This window comes from Oryctolagus cuniculus, chromosome 8 (genome assembly GCF_051225735.1).
Source record: "Oryctolagus cuniculus isolate XC-2025 breed Fujian yellow rabbit chromosome 8, ASM5122573v1, whole genome shotgun sequence".
Lineage (NCBI taxonomy): Eukaryota > Metazoa > Chordata > Mammalia > Lagomorpha > Leporidae > Oryctolagus > Oryctolagus cuniculus.
Genome location: NC_142874.1, coordinates 109,456,778 through 109,480,825, shown reverse-complemented (window position 1 = coordinate 109,480,825; position 24,048 = coordinate 109,456,778). Strand labels below are relative to the sequence as shown.

The window sequence follows — 24,048 nt, the reverse complement described above, 5'->3', positions numbered from 1 at the left end:
TAATGCTAGGTCCCTCCTACAAGCAGCCTCAGTCAATCTATGCCTCACCTCCAGCCTTGTGTCTAACCCCTGTTCTCCACCCACAGAAGACGACTGTGTTGCTCTCCTGTTTCTGGCTCTGTCTCCTACCTCCCATCAGGCTGATAACACTGACTCTGCCTTGAAACCTCAACTTCTGCATTGTAACTCTTTGCTTCCCCTGGGTCTCCTTACTCTGCAGTTGACTTATAATGTTTCTTCTGCCCATAGGCCCCTTTCTCTTTCAATACCATGATCTCTATCCTAGTAACTCCCATTTGAGCCCTTTATCTGGCTATTAGTAATACTCAAACTTTGGCCTGGTCCAGCCCTAGTTGTTGAGGCCATTTGGGGAGTGATCCAGCAGACCGAAGCTTGCTCGCTTGCTCTCTCTGTCACACGCATCTTAAAAACAAATGGTTAGTGGATAATGTTACTGGTTAATGGATTAAGGGTAGAACCTGCATCCAATTAGGGAGTCCAGGAGATGGGCAGAGAGGGAGGTCTTTAGATGGGCAGGGATGAGCAATCAGGAGGCAGCTCTTTATAGAGGATAGGTCATAAAAACCAAGTTGGGTCTAGCCACTCCCAGCTTTCTGGCTTGCCATATGCATCTTCCTCTGCATGTGTTCCACCTCCTACCATGTTTGTCAGATGATAGACCAATGAAGTCTTTCCAGTTCAGACTTGGATACCCTTCCCTGTGCTTTTTCAAATTTCTTAGATATGTGAATCTGTATAATTGTGTCATAATTATTTGTTCCTGTATCTGTCTCTTCCCCTAAATGGTAAGATCCTTATAGGAAGGCTCAGTTTCTTCTTCCTATCCCATTTTCCTTTTTTTTCTTTTAAGATTTATTTTATGTATTTGAAAGAGTTACAGAGAGAGAGAGAGGTTTTCCAACTGCTGATTCACTCCCCAAATGGCTGGAGCTGAGCCGATTCAGAGTCAGGAGCCAGGAGCTTCTTCCAGGTCTCCCATGTGGGTGCAGGGGCTCAAGGACTTGGGCCATCTTCTACTGCTTTCCCAGGCCATAGCAGAGAGCTGGATTGGAAGAGGAGCAGCTGGGACTTGAACTGATGCCCATATGGGATGCCGGCACTGCAGGCCAAAGCTTTAACCTGCTGCGCCACAGCCCTGGCAGCTTTATCCCATTTTCTTACACAGTCACAGACACATAATAGGTATCCAGTGAAGTTTACCTTTGAATGAAAAGGTAATTGGTTGAATAAATAAAGAAGGGGATGAAAGGAAAGGGAAGGAGAGAAGAAGAAAAGGGAGGGAAAGCTGGAAGGAATTGAATGTATAGGGAGTATCATCTATTTTAAAGTGTATTAGTCAACTTTTCGTGGCTACGAATAAATACCTAAGATAAGCTACTTAGGAATGAAGGAGGTTTATTTTGGCTCAAGATTTTGGAGGTTCACAGTCCAACAGCAGGCAGTCCCATTAGTCTACCATCTGATAAGCAGAAAGCTGGGAGTGGCTAGACCCAAACTTGGCTTTTATGTCCTATCCTCTAGAAAGAGCTGCCTCCTGTCTGCTCATCCCTACCCACCTAACGACCTCCCCCTCTGCCTTAACAACCAGAGCTGGTGCAGGCCGAAGCCACAAGCCAAGAACTCCGTGCAGGTCTCCAAATGGAGCAGCTGAGACTCGACCCAGCACTCTGATATGGCAGAGTGGCAATGCAAGTGGCAGCTTATCACATTCGGCCACAGTGCCAGCCCCATAATCCATTAACCATCAGCAAAGGACTTTGGGAAGCAAGCCTTGAATGCATGAGCTTTTGGGAGACGCTCAAACTATTATCCAAACCTCAGTATAAAGGACATTCTTTTTGCCTGTTGTGTTAGACCTTGATATAACCCTAGAGATCTTACCCACTAAGAAATAGGAACCACAAATCAGGGTATAATTGAAACAATCCAGTTAAAATGTAAATCCTAGGTAATCTTGAATGAAAATCGAAAAAAACAAATTATGTCAATATGAAAGTACATCAGATTAGAGGGAAGCCCCAGAGAGACTCCTGGAGGTTTGGGGATATTGTGTCTGTGGGTCTGGTGCTGGGCACACCATATTTTATTTAGCATTGGGAAATTCACCAAACTATATACTTAGAAACATTTTTCTGTGTATATTATGCTTTGATAGAGTTATTTAAAAAGTATATCCAGATTTTTTCTATAATAGTCTATCCTTCTGTTACTGAAGTGGTACATATATAGCAATGAAAATTGACATTGTGATATTTTAGAAAATGTATTATAATAGTTTCATTTTTTAAAACTTTTTTATTTTTAGATTTTTATTTTGAATTTGAAAACAAGTGTTTATGGGACACAATACCATGTTTTGATCTTGATCATTATAGTAAGATTCAGTTAAGCTAATTAACATATGCAGCACCTCACCAATTGATGTGTATGTGTGTGTGTGTGTGTTTGTGTGTATGAAGAATGTTAAGTCTTTTTTAGCAATTTTGAAATATATAATACATTATAATTAACTGTGGTCCCCCTGTAATGCAACAGAACACGAACACTTTTCCTCCAGTGTGTATGAAGCTTTATACCCTTTGATCAACATCTTGCTGGTCCCCTGCCCTCCCTTTTTTCCCCCCCCCATCAACCTTGGGTAGCTGCTACCTTTCTGTTTTCTGTTCATTAAAACTTTTAATCCCCTGTGTATAGTTTTTGCTCATATTGCTTCAAGTTTGACTAGGGCAGGAAGTGTGTTAAAACTGACATTTATTGGACATTTGTTTGACTTTGATTTCTTTGCTGATTTTTTTTCCTTGACTCATGTTAAACTGAATTTAAGCAAGGAAGGATTTTGGCTAAGAACAGGATAGCCTCCTTTGAGAAGAAAACAATAGTTACATTGAGAGATTGAGTAACCTTTCCTCCTATGAGAAAAATATGATTTCTGCCAAGCTTGGCTTTTTAGAATGGCACCGCCGTCTGCCAGGGAGGCGGGATGCAGGTGGGGGATGAATAGTTCTGCTCTTCCAGCTCAGTGTTCTTACAAAAAGAGGAGGACTGTGAGCTATGTGAAAGAGAAGGCAGCCTGCAGTTCCTAACAGCGCTGTGTGCACTGCTAGCTCCCTAACCCTCACTGCAAGCCAGTGGATGCACAGAGGCTCAGAGGAAGCAGGAAACTCAGCAGACTCCGTAGCGGTGAAGTGAGAGAAGTGGGAGCTCACCCAGAGTGAGCAGGCCCTGTGGACCGTTTTCACGCCACAGATCATCTTCCCTCACGTGGGGCATGATACTGCTCTAATCTCTTCACACATGCAACTCAGGTTCTTCTCCTGCCAAGCTTGTTGTGGCTGTCCTCTCCCGGAGAGAGCAGGGACCTTCTCTAACTTTGGTTCATTGCTTGTGAAAGCTAGCACACCTGTGCCTGGCATTTAGGAAGTGTTTGTTGAGGACTGAGAGATGGCTTGGGTAGGTGGAGGAATGGAAATGCATGACTGTTTGCTTTTACTGACATCAGCTGCAAATCTGACCTCAGCCTAACCTGGTTCTTAGCATGCTTATATTCATATTTAGTTTGCCAAGTTCAGGGGTTGACATAGAAGAATTAAAAAAAAAAAAACATAAGTTATCTGGATGCTTTTAAAAAGCCATATTAATAAATATTTATGGTTTTCTCTACAGATCCAACACATGTACCGTTGTGCCCGAGTTCAGGGCCTAGATACAAGTGAGGGGTTACTTCTTTTTGGTAAAGAGCATTTTTATGTCATTGATGGCTTTACCATGACAGCAACGAGGGAAATAAGAGATATTGAAACCTTGCCTCCAAAGTAAGTACATGAATGATGAACTTTCTGTAAAAGATGGAAAATATACTTGCATAATTTCTTAAATCCAAAAATTGTGTTCTGGGTTACATTATCTCTCAGTTTGTATGTCCATCATTACATATTCACAAGAATAATACTCAATTATTTCAGGGCGTTAAAGAAAAAATTTGCCATGTTTAGTAAAATGAAAACTAAACAAAATTTATTGTCAGGAATGACTAGTATCATGCACCTTGTTATATGATAATATATATATTTATGAATTGAATCTGAATCCATAAACTGTGCTTCTTTTAAAATGTTAATATATACACAATTGATATACATAAAATTAGTATATACACAATTGTATATATATAATTGTAAATGCAGGTTGCTCCACAATGCACAGTGCTGTCACAGATGAGTACTCTTGAGGCCCCTAAAAGCACTTTTACTTAAGCCCAAGCTGGGATTAACTGGGTTTTACCCATCTTCCTTGCCTTCTGCTACTCCTGTGCTAGAGTGTTGGAAACTAAGACGGACGAACTACAAGGCAGTTGATAAGCTCCAGTCTTAGAAATCCAACAGGCCTTCTCTCTTCCTTTACCACTTTGAATGCCTGGCGCTGGTAAATGTAGAAATGGCCTCCGTAATTCATTCCTAGGAAATATTTCAAATGGTTACTTTTAACAACAGTGAAGACCACAGTATGACTTAATGGGCCCTTCCTTTATACAGAAATATTAAAAATTATATTTTGTGACTATTGCTATAAAGATAGATACAAGTGTATTCACTTTTTCTTCTGATTTTGAAAGAAATTAAAGCATTTTCTTGACCTAAATGTGGATTTAGACAGTGTGCTGGCTGTGCCTGATACATAATTTGGTCCTGACAGCATTGAGGGTTTTTTTTTTTTCTATAATTCATCAAAGATGGTTCTTTGCTGGTAGCTGAAAATTTGTTCTTTTAAACATATTTTTGGAAGCCAAAAATTTTGATCTTCTGTGTGCCCCTCCTATTCATATGTTGAAAATAGCACAGCCCTTGTTTTGCAGAGAATTTATCTCTTGCCTGTGTTTTTGTTTATCCTCTTCCTCTTGGTTGCCTATAGTATGCATGAGCCAATTATCCCTAGAGGAGCCAGACAGGGCCCTAGTCAGCTCAAGAGGACCTGCAGCATCTTTGCTTATGAAGATATCAAGGAAGTGCATAAAAGGAGGTACCTCCTGCAGGTGAGTTGGTTCACTAGCAGTAAGCATTTATATTTATAAGCTGCATTATTTTAAAACTAGTATCTCATGAAAACCTTCTACACAAATAGGATTCATATTATTCTTTAGACAAATTCTAGTCACATGGATACATAACAGTATGTCTTTATTTTTAGACACAATTTAAAATTTGGGCAATATCTTTGTTATCCATCTTTCCCTGTAGATATCCAAATCAATATTTTAAATGTCTTTTAATATAAAAATGAATTCCTCAATATAATTTTACAAAATTATAATTTTATAATTACTTTCCTTTTACCATTATTCTATTATAAAGATTTAAGAAATCACAGAATGAGAAAATCTATCTGTTAATGGTGTAGCTTAATCTGCAGGGGTTCATGACTCTAACATTGTTCTTTAACAAATTTACTTCTTCAACATTGTAAAAATTTGTAGTGGAAAAGTTAAAATATAGCTTACTCATGAACTTCTGTGTTTTTCTAAATGTTTTTCTCTCTGATCATTTCAGCCTATTGCTGTGGAAGTTTTCTCTGGAGATGGACGGAATTACCTCCTTGCTTTTCAGAAAGGAATCAGAAACAAAGTCTATCAAAGGTCTTTTTATTGGGAGTACTTGATATGCTATCATAGGCAGAGATGGGAGGGGAAGCTGTTGCCTGTTTTACTGGTTTTTTAAAAATCTAGAATGTAGATCAGTGAGTCAGTATCTGTAAAGAAAATATTTGTTTCATTTTTGCCAGCCTCTTGAAACATGATTCTTCTAAGTAACTTTTAAAATGAGGCATTTCCATTTCTATTGTGAAATACCTTTTTTCTTCCTGATATCTTACAGCAGAGATCATCAGATACTGCTATTATCCCTGAGCCCTGAGAGAAAGATTTTAGGGGAATTAGGACACCCCCCCCCCACCCCGCCGTCCAGATCAGCTACTGGAAGTAAGGCAGGGTGTGGCTGAATCCAGGCAGCAGGTTCCCCAAAAAGTGGCATCAATAAGCCCTGTGTCCAAATATAAATAAATGATGAAACTATCTGTTACAAGCTCCCTTCATGTTCATCACAGTGGAGACAGTGCCATCCTTGCTACTGAATACAGGGACTAAGTGCCTTGAGAGACTCACATGACAGTCTTCTCCCGTGGTGGAAAGGGAATTGGATACTTTCACTGTTGAAAAAGTAACAAAACCAAATACAAGCAGTTAATCTAATCTAGGCATATTTTATCTTTGGCAAGGTGTATTTGAAATATACTTTTAAAAAGATTTATTTATTTATTTGAAAGGTAGAGTTTACAGAGAGAGAGAGACAGATTTTCCATCCACCAATTCACAAGGCCTGAGCTGGGCCAATTTGAAGCCAGGAGCCAGAAGATTCATCCATGTGGTGTAGGGGCCCAAACACTTGGATCATCTTCCACTGCCTTCCCAGGTGCTTTAGCAGAGAGCTGGATTGGTAGTAGAGCAGACAGAGCAGGAACCAGTGTCCATATGGGATGCCGGCATCACAGTTGAATGGCTTTACTTGCTATGCCACAACACCAGCTCCTGAATTTACTTTTTAAAGGAAACAGTACATATCCATGATATTTGAAGATACTTCTGTTGGATAAGTGAATATAAAGACCATTTCTGAGGCTGGCACTGTGGCGTAGTGGGTAAAGCCATCGCCTGCAGTGCTGGCGTCCCATATGGGCACTGGTTTGAGACCCAGCTGCTCCACTTCCAATCCAGCTCTCTGCTATGGCCTGGGAAATCAGTAAAAGATGGCCCAAATCCTTGGGCCCCTGCACCTGCACCATCCAATTGAGGAGGCTCCTGGCTCCTGGCTTCGGATCAGCACAGCTCCGGCCATTACAGCCAATTGGGGAGTGAACCAGCAGATGGAAGACCTCTCTCTCTCTTTCTCACTCTGCCTCTCCTCTCTCTCTGTAACTTTGACTTTCAAATAAAATAAATAAATCTTTAAAAAAAAAGGCCATTTCTAACTGATAAGATCCAGGAAAAGTATTTCCTAGTCTTTGGAGAATGGAATTGGTCCTGGCAGTCCCTCAGTTACGGCATAACTAACACCATGCACCGTTGCTTATCGTTGCAGTACAGTAATGTGCCTGGGAAAGGAGGGTGGCTCTTCAGAGAAAGGGCTTGTGGGTATTGATTGGTAATCCAGAACTCCTTTCACCTAAGCAAAGAGTTCCTGGGTAAAGTGACCCAGATTCACTATTACTCAAGCATTAATTTTTAAAGGTGACATTGTTTTCAATGGTAGGAAGTTATTTGCTTGTCAGGTAGAAGCTGCTACAAATTTATCTTTGAGAAATTTCTGGCATGTGTTCCAAGTTCAAGACCCACATCATCCCTGTCAGGAATTTTCCCATAATTGTCCATTGCCTTTAAAGGACTTGAACTGACATTTTGAGCAACTCTGAAAAAAAAACTATGACAATGTTACATAAAGGTTATATCTTGCACGTGTCCTCATGTGAGTCTGTCCTATCATGTATTGAACGATCCTTAGTACTTGCTGTCACATGAATAGTTAGCTGATAATTGCTCTCCAGCACTTCATTATGTTGACTCAGTTCCTGGGAATTGACATGGCAGGGCTTTTTCTAATGGTAATGTGACAGCGAAGGTAAAAATCCTGAAGAACAGATCTGGCTAGGGGCCTTTCTTTTTGGCTGTGGATGTCATCATGTTACTCTTTCTCATAGCCAAGAGAGTGTTCTAAAGGCTGCGCGTTCCCTGGGTCTGCAGTTTCTGAGAGGGAGGGCAGGTGCAGCAGCTGAGGTCTGAACGCATCCCCCTTCTGTGACTTCCGTTGGATCCTGACTGAGACTTCATTGGCAATTTTATGCTATTTCTCAATTTTCCAGGTTTTTGGCTGTAGTGCCTTCCCTGACAGACAGTTCAGAGTCTGTGTCTGGGCAGCGACCGAACACAAGCGTGGAGCAGGGGTAGGTAGTGTATTTCTTGCACATTGTAATTCAGTCATACAATTAGGATATGTCGTATCTGGATGGTGTTATTCAATATTTGTAATGAGCATTTTTTTCCCAGTGGTGGTGATAAAAAAATAAATAAGTACTAGAAACTAGAAGGAAGCTCTAACCTTTTAAACATAAGGATATTGCTATGGATATAATTGTGTTTATATTCTAAATATAAATTTTTCATTGTTCTTCCAGTGTTATATTTAAATATTTCCCCCATTATTACAAAAATTCTTCAGAAACATAACTTATTTGCTATCTGGTCATCATATGTTTAAATCATTCATTCTCATAGTTTTCGATATTTCATCTTTCCAGGTTTTCTTACCATAATACTAGAAATGTGACTCCTCATTATTTTGTTAGGGTAGAGTCCCCTCAGTAAAATAAAGGGTATGAATTTTAAGAATTTTCTTACATAAAACCAATTTGATAGCCGTAAAATTTACATAAGCTTTATATAGTCAGCCATTACTGAATAGGTTTACTTGTCTCAATAGATACTTACCAGCTTCATATATGAATTTTTAAGTTTACTGCTTTGATACAGTGCTCTCATTTTTTAAATGCATGTCTTTAATTGCTGATAGGCTTGAGCTCTGTATATGTGTGTTAGCTATCTTAAGTCATTATTTGTAAATTGTTCACATGTTTTGCCCTCTTCCATTTGAGTTCTTAATATCAATTTGTATGGAGTTTTTCTGTAATGAAGATTTCTTCATTGCTTCTCATATTTGTTGCAAATTGCCCGGTTTTCTTTCTAATTTTGTTTTCTGGTGTTCAAATTTAAACTTCTGTTTTTATGAATTTAAACCTATAAGGAATTCATGTGTGCTTTTTACAGCTGCTTGTAATCTTTTTTTTTTTTTTCAAAGACATTTATTTATTTGAAAGTTAGAGTTACACAGAAGGAGGGGAGGCAGAGAGAAAGAGAGTCTTCCATCTGCTGGTTCACTCCCCTATTGGCCACAATGGCCGGAGCTGCGCCAATCTGAAGGCAGGAGCCAGGAGCTTCTTCCAGGTCTCCCACGCGGGTGCAGGGGCCTAAGGACTTGGACCATCTTCCACTGCTTTCCCATGCCATAGCAGAGAGCTGGATCAGAAGTGGAGCAGCCAAGTGTTAAACCGGTGACTATATTGGATGCCAGCACTTCAGGCCAGGGTGTTAACCCGCTGTACCACAGCGCCGGCCCCAGCTGCTTGTAATCTTAGAATGCCTTTCTAGGTAAAACTCCCGTTTTAAGAATCCTTATGCCCAGCTTCATTTACAGCTACTCAGTACCTACTCGTCTTCTGTCATCTGGTAGAAGAGAAGCATTGCTTTTGTGCTAGAAGTCAATTGTTACAGCATAGAAGAAAATAATTTAAAATTTACTAAGGATTTTGTAATTAGTAAATAAAATTTGATTCCAATCTACGTGCATATAAATAATTATGGATTTCTCTTTATGTTACTTTAATTTTTCTTTAGCCAAAGGTTAGCAAATACAAATGTTAAATATATATACTTTTGGGCTGGTGCCATGGCTCACTTGGTTAATCCTCCGCCTGCAGCGCCAGCATCCCATATGGGTGCCAGGTTCTAGTCCCGGTTGCTCCTCTTCCAGGCCAGCTCTCTGCTGTGGCCCGGGAAGGCAGTGGAGGATGGCCCAAGTGCTTGGGCTCCTGCACCTGCATGGGAGACCCAGAGGAAGCACCTGGCTCCTGGCTTCAGATCGGCGCACAGCGGGGGCCATAGCGGCCATTTGGGGGTGAACCAATGGAAGGAAGACCTTTCTGTTTCTCTCTCTCTCTCACTGTCTAACTCTGCCTATCAAATTTAAAAAATAATAAAATAAAAAATATATATGTATATACTTTTGTTAATCTCAGAAACATTTTCTGTTCCTAGTAATTTGTGTCCTTGTTAACATAAATACAGGAAGTGAGAAGTTTCCTTAAAGCCCATTCAGCTTTTTTCTACTTGTGAACAATCTGTTGCTTCTTTTACCTGCCCAGATGATCTTAAACTTACTATTTCACTGTTCTTGCTATGCTGAGTTGACAGTTGTTGAAGACCTTTTAAAAGCTCAGAGGCAACAAGTAGAAAGTCATTTCCAACTTGAATCTTCTTTTTCAGTTGTCTCCTGTCTTACAAAGTTTAGGAATGATCATAACCATTTCTCTATAGAATATTTACCTGATTGAAAGAATTTGTCTAGAAGTGCAGTCTAGGTTGGCACTGCAGCTCACTAGGCTAATCCTCCGCCTGCGGTGCCAGCACACCGGGTTCTAGTCCTGGTCAGGCGCCGAATTCTGTCCTGGTAGCTCCTCTTCTAGTCCAGCTCTCTGCTGTGGCCCAGGAAGGCAGTGGAGGATGGCCCAAGTGCTTGGGCCCTGCACCACATGGGAGACCAGGAGGAAGCACCTGGCTCCTGGCTTTGGATTGGCGCAGTGTGCCAGCCGTAGTGGCCATTTGAGGGGTGAACCAACAGAAGGAAGACCTTTTGCTCTGTCTCTCTCTCTCTCTCTCACTGTCTAACTCTGCTTGTCAAAAATAAATAAATAAATAAAATAAAAGTGTAGTCTATACTAAGACTTAAGGTTTACAAATCTGTTGCTTTCCTTTCAGATGATAAGATAAACATAAAGTCAAAAAATTTCCCCCTGATTCCATGACCAGTAATTAATTATTAATATTATAAACCTGATAAATCTTAAATAGGATTTTATAATAAGGAAGGATATCTATTATCCAAAAATGTAATGTAAAATTTCTCTGAACAGTGACTCTCCTGTTACAAAGTACTCATACTTTTCATTCCGCTTATCCAGTATATCTTATAGAAGATGAACTATATACCTACTATGTAGATAATATTGTATGTTTCATTTATTCCAGTTAAATGTCCTTGGATCTGTATACATGGAGAATATAGTAAAAAGTAAAAGGTTTACTAGGTCAGTGATCTGAGGATATTTTGGAAAAACAGTCTCGGTTACACAATGCCTCTGTGTGATCCCAAAAGGTATGGGGATCTCGCCACCAGCAGGCAGCCAGTTCTGCAGCAAACAACAGCTAGGCATCCTTTAACCCGGCTCATCTCGCATTGTCTGCCTGGAGACAGCATCAGATTCCACAGGTCGGGGGCCCGGACCCACAAGCCTGCCTCAGTTCAGATGCCGGTCAGGTCTCTGGGTCTCCAGAACGTCTGACTGACTGACTGGCTGTAAGTTGAAGATCCTACAGTCTCCTCCTAAGGCTTGATTAAACTACTGGAGTGGCTTATAGGACCTAGGGAGACACTTTTTTTTTTTTTTTTAATAGAGGAATTTTAAAGGGTGCAAATAAACAGAAGTGATTTGTAGGGCAAGACTTGGGAGGGCCCTGAGGGCAGGAGCTTCTGTCCCGTGGAGTCGGGGGCTGGCACCCTCCCACCCCCGGATGAGTACCCACAGTCCTGTGAGCCTGCACTTGTTCAGCTGCCCAGAAGCTCCCTGACCTGTACGTCTCGGGTTTTTATAGAGACTTCATAGTATAAGCATGACCGAGGTGTTGAAATGTGCCTAGACCAAAAGGGCGTGATCTGAGCCTAATACATTAAGCGAGGAAACCCAGCAAGACTCTTCTTGGCCTCCGCGTAGCATTGCTTCTTCCTGGGTATGGAAGTGGGGGAGGGGGGACTGTAGGATCTAGTATCAGGTCAGATACTAAGGCAGGTCAGAAAATTCCTTGATGGCCAGCTCCAAGATGGAGGGGGAAAGGATAGCATTTATCTTTAGTTTCTAAGACCCGACTTGGGGAATATAAATTCTAGTTTCTGTGGCCTGCCTCAGAGAGGAAAAGGAGAACAGGTGAGAGGAGGGCAGAGAGATTTTGCTCTGAGGCCTAAAGCACCCAACATTATGACACGAGACTCACTTTGATTGCTCTGAAGCTGCTTTAGCACCTGAGGACAAAGGCCAAATGCTTGAAGAAAAGGTAGTGCTTATCGTTAAAGTCATTTAGGAAAGAACAAGCACCATGGGCTTTCCAAGCCTTTTGACCGTGACTTACAGAAAAACATGTAACCACATTACCTCCGGGGACATACAGAGTCATCCTTCCCAAAATAAAGCTCACAGACGATGTTTCCTTGTACTGTATGTGGTGTCTTTTGATGTGCTTAAGTTCAATTCTATGCTATTTTGAAATACTGTTCACAACCCACTGAACTGATTTTATGACCCGTCAACAGATTCTTTGTAGTTTGAAAAATTACTGTACCAGTGACTTACATTTTTCAACTCTGTAGTTGCCCAGATTTAAAACTATATTACCTGCAATTTATTTTATTACATTTTCTGTTTAGATCTGGGTTGCTGAGCACTTTGGTTGGAGAGAAGTCTGTAACTCAGAGATGGGAGGTAAGCTTAATGAATATGTGAGCTTCCATAGCAATTTGTACTTAGAAGGCACAAGTCATAAAGTTAGAAGCACTTTTGTCATCCAGAAGGTATTATACCATACAGAAGACATTTTCTTTTTGTTCTATTGAGGAACAAAAGTATTCTGTTTCTTGAAATCTGTTAAAAAGAAACTGTTCTTTATTTTGCATATAAAGCTTTAAAAAGTAAACATAGTCGAAATAAATGATTGCTCTAAAATGCATCTTTATTATCTTTCCCAAGAGAGGTGAAATCAGCAACTTCCAGTATTTGATGCACTTGAACACATTGGCTGGCAGATCATATAATGATCTCATGCAGTATCCTGTATTCCCCTGGATTCTTGCAGATTACGACTCAGAGGTAAATCTCAAATCATATTGCCCACATGGAACACATTATCAAAGACAATTAAAACATATTGCAGTTGCCCAAATTTTTTTTTGTTTGTGGTTTACTATTTTCTACAGATGCAGGCACTTCCTTCCATAAGATGAAAATAGTTTTCTTTTGTATATATAAAAAGTTTAGTTGATTCATCCACTTATTGGTTATTGGACATGAATTCATAATGTCTATTCACTTTCTTTTTTTTTAAGATTTATTTGTTTGTTTGAAAGTCAGAGTTACACAGAGAAGAGAAGGAAAGGCAGAGAGAGAGAGGTCTTCTATCCCCACTGGTTCACTCTCCAGATGGCTACAATAGCCGGAGCTGTGCTGATCCAAAGCCAGGAGCCAGAAGTTTCTTCCAGGTCTCCCACATGGGTGCAGGGGCCCAAGGACTTGGGCCATCCTCCACTGCTTGCCCAGGCCATAGCAGAGAGTGGGATCAGAAGTGGAGCAGCCAGGACTTGAACTGGCTCCCATATGGGATGCCGACACTGCAGGCGGCGGCTTTACCCACTATGCCTCCACACCGGCCCCTGTTCAATTTCCTTAAGTGCTAAATAATTTGCATCTATTGGTGGATGTCGGAACCTGTCAGTGAAATTTGAATTGTTCACTAGAAGAATGGGAAGTGAATCTTCTGCAAAATATTCCTGCCACATAAAAGGAGCTTTCGTTACTATTCTAAGACGCCTTGGGAGATTTCTAAAAATTCAACATGTGCATGACTTAAGGTTGAAGATCAACAGCAAATGGGTGCTCATGAGTGTTAACTTTCCACTTTTCCTCTGCCTCCTTTCTGGTAGCAGTTTTACAAGTTGTGAAATGACACAGTGACAGGCAAAACGAAAGAGGCTTCCCCGATCTTAGATAAACAAACAAAAAAGGTTCATCTTAAAATTCAGAAATTCCTGGACTTCCTCATTCACTAGAATCAAGGCTGCTTGTATTATCACAGATTTAAACAGTGACACATTAGGAAGAAAGATGAAGCTTCTGTCCTCAGAATTTTAGTCTAATGAAAGGTGGGTGCATCTGAGCAGGCACAGGTGAGGACATTTGATAGGAGAATCTGCAGATTGCTGTGTACTTACCATGCACACCCCATGCACTTTTGAGTAAATACAATAGAAAAGAGGAAGTCAGGTGCAAAGATTATTTTTAACTCAATAAGGGAAATTTAAAAGAAAATACAGATTTTTAAAGAGGTCTGGAGGCCAAAAAAGAATGCAGTTTGGTGAGGAGGAAGTGGAAAACTGTGTTAACATGTATTTAGGTATTCTATGACAGGAACCTCTCAGATCCCATTGGTGAACCTTCCATTCTTGACCCTCATTCTGTAGTCCCCATCTCAGGAAATAGCACCAACATCCACGCTGGCATAAAGGCTAGCGATGACACTTCTGCTGCCCACGTCTGGTCAGTGGCCAAGGCGTGTCTACCTGCCAAGTTTCTTCCCAGCATCCTTTGTCTCCATCAGCATTGCTGGTGTCTTCTTTCAGCCTTCTTTATCTTTCACTAGACCTTGTAGCAGCCTCCTAACCAGCTTGCTGCTCTAGTCCCACTTTCCTCCACCACATCCTCTTTACGTTAGAGAGCTCCGAAAACACAAATCTAATTAAGCCTCTCCCTATTTGGAATTGTTCAGTGAGTCCTCATTAGTATTTGGGAGAGAGTTGAAATCATCAGTACAGCAATCTTTTCTATGTAGTGTCTGCTGTCCATCTTCTGTATATGCTGCTTGTCTGTATCCCTCATGCACTCCCAGCACTGCTATCCTGGGATACCCCTGTTTCCTCTTTCATGCAGTAGTTTCTCTCGTGCAGCCCCACCTGCCTGGAATTCACCCCAGCACCCTCCGTGCACATCTTCTCCGCCTGTTAATCCACCTGGCTAATTCTCTTCTAGAGGCTCTCATTTCAGCTCTGTCTTCTGTTCCCACTTTGCCTTGTAGCTGTGTATCATGGTATTTCTTCCCCCTTTTTTATTATGGTGCCCTGTTTCAGAGCGAGTTGTGGTCGTGCTATTTTTCTGCCCTAACTCAATTGTAAGGTCCTTGAACATACAGACTTACAAGTTTCCCTCTATTCCCGACTCCTGGAACAATAACTGATACTTAGCATGCTCTCTAAAGTTTATTGAATTAACAAAAATGTATATATGAAGTACTTTGCATATAGACTTTGAGAAGGCAAGTGTACTAACTTAATTTTGTAAATGTGGATCACTTTATCCTGCCTAAGATGTTTAGAAAGGGCACAGATTAAATATCTGCTAAGTACTTATTTCAAATTTCTGCTTTTAAAGCCTCAGGGAGTACTTTTTGGTTTCCTTTCAAATACATGAAGTAGGTCAGCTAGAGAAGAGCTTCTAAAGTAATCTCTGGTCGGCTGTAGAATCCATTTCATTTGGAAGCCACTTGATCTGTTAGGATGTTGTCTTCCAGGGGTGAGTGAATTATTACTGAGTGCTGTAGTTTATATCACTTCTAGGAAGAAATCATGCAGAAATGCAGTTGGAGTGAAATGGGAGAGGGGAAGGGGGTGTCACTGAAAGGAGATTTGATCCGTGGTTATGGGGGTGATGATAATGGTGACTTGGAGCTTTGGTGTCCACAGCCTCCTGCTGTGCCCTTGCCAAGGTGTAGACACACTTTCCCTCTCATTCCTCATCCCCAGACCTGAACCCTGAGTGCCCTGCTATGTGAAACAATTTGCAAAGCAGTTGTCTTCACACTAAATCAAGTCCCAAACTGCCCTGTGCCTGTCTCTCAAGTAACGCGATCAGCAGTAGGTCCGTGGCCTTGTGTTGGAGTCTAGGGCTCCTGCTTTGGACTTAACAGATACTCACTCATTTATACGTTGTCGTCACTCACCAGTCACTGAGTCCATGCTGATGAGCATGGAGGGTGTATAGTAACGTGGAATTAAGTTTCATTTTGTATTCTAGGAGGTGGATCTTACTAATCCCAAGACGTTTAGAAACCTGGCTAAGCCAATGGGAGCGCAGACAGATGAACGGTTAGCGCAGTATAAGAAGCGCTACAAAGACTGGGAGGATCCTAATGGTGAGCATCTTTCTCTGTCACTGGACTTTGTGACTCAGTTTCTAAAGTAAGCCGCCATTTAGTGCCCTGACATCCTTGTACCTGTCCTCAAATTGCTTACATATCTTTCATCTATTGATGTGCTATATGTGCAGATATATAGGTTATTAGAGAAGGGAATCCAGGTTTTACATGCCAGCTCCAGCCATGCTTAGAAGGTATTTTTAGCAGCTTGCCAGAGTTCTGGCAGAAAACAGTGTGCATGGTTCATACAGGATGGAAATTTCCCAGCATAATCTGCCTCTGTCTCTGATTCTGTTGGGTTTAGTCTAGGGATTACACTGTGAGAAACTGGCTCTCTTTTAATATTACTGAGGTTCTTTATGGAACCTTTTTTGCATTATCAATAAATTCATATACTTGTTATTTATTATGTTCAACATTTTTGTGTTTCCTACTCAGACAAAACAAACACAAAGGATAGGAAAAAAACCTACATGTAAGCCTGTTAGCATTCCTGTGCACATTCTTTTTCTCTCTGTGAAGTAGAATATGTAATAAAAATACATCAGATTGCATATTCGTAGACAAAAATTTAGAGAAATTAACACAAAAGCAGTTATAAGTAGTTATAAGTCACTGTTCTGCTTTGGTGGAAAACAGTTTGCTGTCAAGGGGCAGCTATTACAATAAACCTCAAAACATGAAATGGTAGCAGTGCTCAGCTTTGGGGAAAGGCCACTGAATTATACTTACTTTGGATACTGCCAGATATTGCCAGTGAGGAACAGTGGTGCCATCATGAAGCATTCCTGCACCAAATGGCAGTACTAACTGTGTAGTCTCAGTTATCAGATGTGCTAACATTTCCAAACTCATTAATCACAATTTTCCTTTTTTTTCCTCTCTTACTTTCAATTACCTCTTCATGTCCTTTCACAGGAGAAACTCCAGCATACCACTATGGGACGCACTATTCGTCTGCAATGATTGTGGCTTCTTACCTTGTAAGGATGGAGCCTTTCACCCAGATATTCTTGAGGCTACAGGTAAGACTTTCAGTTTGGAGTTTTACATTCATTCAAGCCTTCTTTCTAGTTAAGATTGGCACTTTTTTTCTCATGCCGTTATCTTGCCTTACAAGAAGTCCTGTGGAGTTTTAATGATAAAGTGGTTAAACAGAATTAAAATGGAATGTCAATGAACCAAAGTTGGTGAGTAAAGGAGAATTAGAATAAGCAAGTGCCGGCGGGGGGGCTTTCCTCAAATAATTAAGTAGCATACATTTTCTACCCAGGTATGGGAAATTCAGCCCTGACTGGTTTAATATAACAAATATTTTTTAAGAAGTGTTATGGTGCAGCTCATTTACTGCCTCCTCCGTTACAATTAGTTTTCTCCATGCTTTCTTTCATTTATTCAACAAACATTTATTGAATACTTACTACATGGCAAGCACTGTTCTCGGTGCTTGGGATGACATCAGTGAGCAAAGATAAGAACTTTTCCTGGTGGAACTTACATATTGTAGTTGAAGGAATGAGCCACACACAATAAAGAAGTAAATCATGAAGTGGTTTTTTTTTTAGTAGTGTACAAAATTTTGTTTTTAAGACTTATTTATTTATTTGAAAGTCAGAGTTACACCGAGAGAGGAGAGGCAGAGAGAGAGAGGTCTTCCATCACTGTTTCACTCCCCAACTGACTACAACAGCCAGAGCTGTGCTGATCCTAAGCCAGCAGCCAGGAGATTCTTCCAGGTCCCACGCGAGTACAGGGGCCCAAGGACTTGGGCCATCCTACACTGCTGTCCCAGGCCATGGCAGAGAGCTGAATCAGAAGTGGAGCAGCTGGGACTCAAATGGGTACCCGTGTGGGATGCCGGCACCGCAGACGGCAGCTTCACCCGCTACGCCACAGCACCAGCCCCTGAAGCGTTGTTAAATGTGAAGAAATCTATCAGAAAAATATAGCTCAAGGGAAGTGGGGACTGGTGAGCAAAGGAGGGCAGGATGCTGTTTTAAATACAGTGGACAAAAACAGGTCTCCTCTGAAAAACTCCTGAGGGAGTTGAGGGTCTCCAGGTAGATGGAAGAGCCCATGCGAGGGCCTTGGGCAGGCATGAGCCTCAGATGTCTGAGGAACACCAACATAACCAGCGTGTGCAGACTGGGATAAGTTAAGGGGAGAGTCCTGAGGGGTGAGGTTAGAAAGGAAATGGGCCAGTTTGGGGCAGGCCTTAGCAGCCAATGGATGGACTTTGGTATTTTCTGCAGTGAGCATCCTATGACAGATGCACCATCTTCACTTAAAACACAACATAGGGAGTTTGCTTGAAGGAGGGTAGTATATCTTTAAGGCTACACATCAAAAGAAATTCTTTTTCTATTTGAACTTCTTGTATAAGTCTATCGTTTTCTTTTATCACCTCTCCAAATTCTTCATTTAACTCTCATTGGTGTGGGAATTTGGATGTCCTGTTAATGTATACATTAGGAAAACATGTATATAAATTGAATATGTCTAACAATAGATGGTTTAATTAACATGTTCTCTTAGAAGTGCATCATCAAACTAGGGAAAAACTCATACTTTCCTATAGTGTTCCCATGTCTCTAAAAACAAATATTTTAAATGACTTTTTGAGATCCTTATATTTGGATTTCACTTTTATTATAAAACAAATACATTGGGCTTCCTTTATAAAGAATACTCCAAAGAGAATTAGATTAATTTTCTTTCTGTGATTATTTATAATTTTTGCTTATTTAACAGAGGAGAATGGGAAATTGAAATGTCACCAAGCATATTTGAGGTTTTCAATTCCCTGAACTAGACAGAAGCTGCGGGGTAGGCATGGTTCTCTGATAGAGGTGAAATAAAACCTTTCCATTCTGCCCCCAGGGTGGCCACTTTGACCTGGCTGACCGGATGTTTCACAGTGTGCGCGAGGCCTGGTATTCTGCATCAAAGCACAACATGGCAGATGTCAAAGAACTTATCCCAGAGTTTTTTTACTTACCAGAATTCCTGTTCAATTCCAACAACTTTGACCTAGGTACGTAGAGCTACGGCAGTATTTTAGGAATCTTAGCCAAGAAAAGACCAATAGAAGTAAGTCGTTTTTCTGATGATTTTCCACAGGGGTCATTAACAACAAAAGACCTTCTTGTAGTTTCAGTTGCTGTCACTTACTCCAAAGTATTTGTATAATTAACCATAAAAATAAAAGGAAGCTTGCACCTCAAAGATCTGATTCAAACCTGGTATCTGAGAGACATTTGAAAATTGATGATTACATCTTTTGTTCAGAATTTTGTTGTTCAGATAAAAACAAAGGTGAAATGAAGATATTTATGAAAATTATCCCTATTGAATCACATTAATTGCCAAGAGAGGTTTATCAAAATTGTTCATGTGTTTTTTCAATCTAGTGTGTTGCCCTGGGCATTCTTCATTTATATGCTAACATGTTTTAAAATTAGAATTTCAGAATAAGTAAGTCCCTTTTCTTTATCCTGTTATGGTTCTATTTTATAAGACAAAGTCAGCATTTATAAAAAGAAAAATTTCACTGGTACCTTTTTTTTAGAGGCAGTTAGAGGAAATAGATTTGACTTTGGCCACAGTTTCTTGGAACACAATTTGCTGATATATGCTTCTGAGTATTTTTTTAGAACAGCAAAATTCTGTTATTTACACTTTAGAACCTTGCTAGATATTGTTCTGTTTTCATATTTTTAATAACCTATATTTTCAGCTCATTTTAAAGAATTCAGCATATAAATCATTACTATACTATAACCTCTGAATTTGCATTCAGAGAAATAGTTGCATCCTATACATTTGCATGATTTTTCTTGTTAAAATTTTCAAAAATTATTTTTACTTAATTGTCTATCAGCAGCCCTCACTTTATTAAATGGAATTCACTGGGAAATATAATACACCCCTCTCAATAGCCCTGGCAGAAGTTCTTATGACCTCTCATTGGGCCTGGAGCTGTCACTGAGCAGGAGTAGAATAAATGGTTAGCAAGAAAGATCAAGAAATACATACTATAGCATTGAATATGGGTACATAGTAGTGTTTCCTTAGGTTCACTTTTAATTCCCCTGAAGATGGCTACCTTCTTCCCTAAGGACACCACTTTCAAAGAGATAGATATGGAACAGTACAGAAAGAAAGCAGAAATACTGGTCTTAGTCACAATCATCTGTGTTACAGAAGTATTCTAGCCAGACCATTTCCAAACCCAGCCAATCTGCTCTTCAAATAAGTGACTGAAAGAAGGGTCATATATCTTCATCATGTTCAGCTTCATAGTGCATATTCTTTCTTGAAATCACATGCTGTGAAAAACACTATTTGCATATAAAAGCTAAAACCACAAAAAAAAAAAAAAAAACCCAAACCATAAAAAAACATAGGGTTAAGTCTTTGTAGGTCCATAGATAATATTTCCAAAGCATAAGCAACAACAACAAAAGGTAAAAGAGACTTCATGAAAATTGAAAACTGTGAAAATGCAGTCTATAGGATGGGAGAAATGCAAGTGATATATCTGGTAAGGGTCTGGTATCCAGAATATAAACTGTTAGAATTCAACAACAAAAAGAATAACAACCCAGTTGAAAAATGGGCAAAGGACTTGAATATACATTTCTTTGAAGAAATTATACAAATGTCCAGAAGTGTTCAACATCAGAGAAATGCAACTCAAAACCATAGTGAGGCACCATTTCACATCCTGTAGAATGGTGATGGGGGCAGGGACAGGTCACAGAAAATAACAAGGATATGGAGAAACTAGAATCCTCGTACATTAGGATTGCTGGTGGCAATGCAGGATGGTTCATCCACTGTGGGATGTAGTTTGGCAATTCCTCTAAAAGCTGAACACAGCATTCCTGTATTACCTACCAATTCCACTCCAAGACATATAGAATTGATAACAGGAGCTTCAGCACAAATGTGCACAAGCATGTTCATAGCAACATTATTTCCAGTCACCAAATGGTGAAAACAGCCTAAATGTCTATCAAGGGATGAATTTTGGCATATACAAATAATCCAGCATTCAGCCATAAAAAGAAATGAAGTGTACTGATAAACGTACAACATACGTGAACCTTGAAAATGTTGTGCTGAGTGAAAGAGGCCTAGTGCCGAAGGTCACATAATGCATGGTTTCATTTGTAGGAAATAACCAAAATAGGTAAATCTACAGAGACAGAACAGACTGGTGGTTACCAGGGTCTAGGAGAGAGGAATCTGGAGCTACTGCTTAAAGAGTACAAGGCTGCTTTTTAGACAGTAAAAATTCCTTGGGATTAGATCCAAAGGGTGTTTGCATCGCATTGTGAGTGTACTAAACACTAAATTCCTTTAAAGTAGTTAATTTGGTTATGTGAATTTCACATCAACAGGAAAAAAAAAACCAAGACACTGTTTGCAAATCCACCCAGAAAAGGTAGTGAAGGGCATAAAAGGAAGAGCACTTGGGTCTCAGACCTCACCCTGCTCTGAGTACTTCTAACCCTGGAGTCTGCTTGCTCTCACGTCCTTGGATGCACCCGGAGAAAGGCTGAAGAGCAGCAGAATTAGACCAAGACCTCTCTACCAGTCTGTGTACTCCTAGCTATTTTTAAATTGCAGATACTGCTAATAAAATTGTATCACATAAGTATTCAAGGATTATAACAAAATACTGAAAAGTAGTTTCTATCTCAAGTAGCCTGGTGATTATTACCTGTTTTTTATCATCCAAAAATCATCCCTAGAAGTTATTTCAGGGGATTGAAGGGCAAATGTGAGTGGGGGAAGGGCGAATGGCTATTATAACTTGATTTATTTTTTAGTCATAAGGTATACTTTCCAACCAGGTCAAGAAATTCCTCTAAGCATTAAAACTTTGTGTCTCCCAATTAATAGCACATTGTGAATGATCCATCAAATAACACTGGAACAAGACTTTCTAAAGAAAATATTTTTATTGGCTTTTGCTTGGAATTGGTTTTGTATTCTAAAATTTGAAAAACTGCACTGCTGTATAAAAATTTCTGATATAACTATTTGTTTAACCAACTGCTGTTAAGCTAGTGTGTCAACATTATTGTTTAGAGTCATTTTTTACAATGATAATCTGATTTGTTCCTATGAAACATAACTAGGTAAGCTAAAATGACTTTTTTGGTGTTATTTTTTAAAAATAAGAAAAAGAACCTGTTTCCTTAGATGCCAGTTTCATTGACTATGTTTTGTTGTGGATAGATTTCATAAAAAATGATTTCTTTATGCTTTAGACATTATCTGGCTGTGACCTAAAAATAACAGTTTATGTAGAACAAATGTTCTACATTTCTGTGGTTTTTACTGCAACATGATATTTTTATTCCTGCCAGGTAACCCTCATAATCTCTCCAAATATTTTTCTTCTGTTAAATGATGCAATAACAACAAAAAAGTTATATTGCATGAAATTTCATTTTCTAAGTATATTCATTTATTTTATTTGGAAGATGTAGTGGCAGAGAGAAAGAGAGCAAGACAGAATCCTTTATCTGCTTTTTTTTTTTTTTTTTTGACAGGCAGAGTTAGTGAGAGAGAGACAGAGAGAAAGGTCTTCCTTCAGTTGTTTCACCCCCCCAAATGACCGCTACGGCCGGCGCACTGCGCCGATCTGAAGCCAGGAGCCAGGTGCTTCCTCCTGGTCTCCCATGTGGGTGCAGGGCCCAAGGACCTGGGCCATCCTCCACTGCACTCCCGGGCCACAGCAGAGAGCTGGTCTGGAAGAGGAGCAACCGGGACAGAATCCGGCACCCCAGCCGGGACTAGAACCTGGTGTGCTGGCGCTGCAGGCAGAGGATTAGCCTAGTGAGCCGCAGCACCAGCCAATCTGTTGGGTCTTTTACAATATGCTGACAACAGCTAGGCTTGAATCAGGCTAAATCCTGGAATGAGTAAGTCCAACTCGGTCTCCATATGGCAATGTTGCAGGGGCCCAAAGACATGAACCGTTATCTATTGCCTCCCAGTGTGAATTTGTAGGAAGCTGAATCAAAATCAGAGATGGAGCTCAATCCCAGGTATCCAGTATGGGATGTGGGTATCCCATATGGTCACTTAACCTGCTGCACTACCATGTTTACCTCAGATCTTATCTTTTTACATGAGAATCCTTATTGCCAAATAGGTATCATTTCTACAGAGCTCTCTCATGAACCTGAAAGTCAGAAATGTGAAAAACCTCATGTGTTGCAGTTATCTCTCAGAGATTGTCCAGGAGCCTCAGAACAGCAGCCTCATAAGAGAGTTTCATTGGAAAGGAATGTTGTGGGCAGTTTCAGAAATGTTGTGCCTGCTGCCCTTCTTAGAGAAGGACAGTGCCTGTGAGCGTATTGAAACCTCTGAGGAGCCTTACAGGAAAAAGACAAAACCATGCTTAACCTTGCATAACTCAGCATGCACTGAAGAGTCACTTGCTAACACTTAGAAAATCGTTCTACGGGAGCATTTTAAGGAGCAGTATGGGGGATATGCAGTGTAGGTGATCTCTTAAGGTCCTTTGTGGTTATACAATTTTATAGTTCTGGTAATGAATCTAACCCACTGTTTCTCTGTCACTTTATTATGCCATGCTTTCTTTCATTTTCTTTTTAATATATCCAATTGCATAGGCTGTAAACAAAATGGCACTAAGCTTGGAGATGTCATTCTTCCACCCTGGGCAAAAGGGGACCCGCGAGAATTCATCAGAGTCCATCGCGAGGTAATGTGGTTCAAGTTGGGTTTCCCTTGGCTGCTGACCACACACAGAGCTAACATCATCTTCATGGATTTTACCCTGAGTTTGTCTTGACCACTAGTCAAGTCGCTTTTACCTTGTGCTCATGTTCTAAAGGCCAACCATGACAGAGCCTTTTTTTTTTAACTTTTATTTAATGAATATAAATTTCCAAAGTACGACTTATGGATTACAATGGCTTCCCCCCCATACCGTCCCTCCCACCCACAACCCTCCCCTTTCCCACTCCCTCTCCCCTTCCATTCACATCAAGATTCATTTTCGATTATCTTAATATACAGAAGATCAGCTTAGTATACCTTAAGTAAAGATTTCAACAGTTTGCTCCCACACAGAAACATAAAGTGAAAAATAATAG

General features: G+C 40.2%; 1 protein-coding gene across 18 annotated transcripts in view; it reads left to right on the top strand.

Annotated features, from left to right (window-relative positions):
• The window catches only part of WDFY3 (WD repeat and FYVE domain containing 3), a 307,477-nt gene that overhangs the window by 254,827 nt on the left and 28,602 nt on the right, over positions 1-24,048 (top strand). For all 18 annotated transcript variants that reach the window (XM_070047898.2, XM_089303127.1, XM_017347436.4 and 15 more), the window contains 10 exons: positions 3,685-3,833; positions 4,930-5,050; positions 5,565-5,650; positions 7,927-8,007; positions 12,375-12,429; positions 12,694-12,813; positions 15,787-15,904; positions 16,826-16,932; positions 18,788-18,941; positions 23,563-23,654. In XM_070047898.2, the coding sequence (XP_069903999.1) occupies positions 3,685-3,833; positions 4,930-5,050; positions 5,565-5,650; positions 7,927-8,007; positions 12,375-12,429; positions 12,694-12,813; positions 15,787-15,904; positions 16,826-16,932; positions 18,788-18,941; positions 23,563-23,654 (1,083 nt within the window). The remainder of the gene's footprint in view (positions 1-3,684; positions 3,834-4,929; positions 5,051-5,564; positions 5,651-7,926; positions 8,008-12,374; positions 12,430-12,693; positions 12,814-15,786; positions 15,905-16,825; positions 16,933-18,787; positions 18,942-23,562; positions 23,655-24,048) is intronic.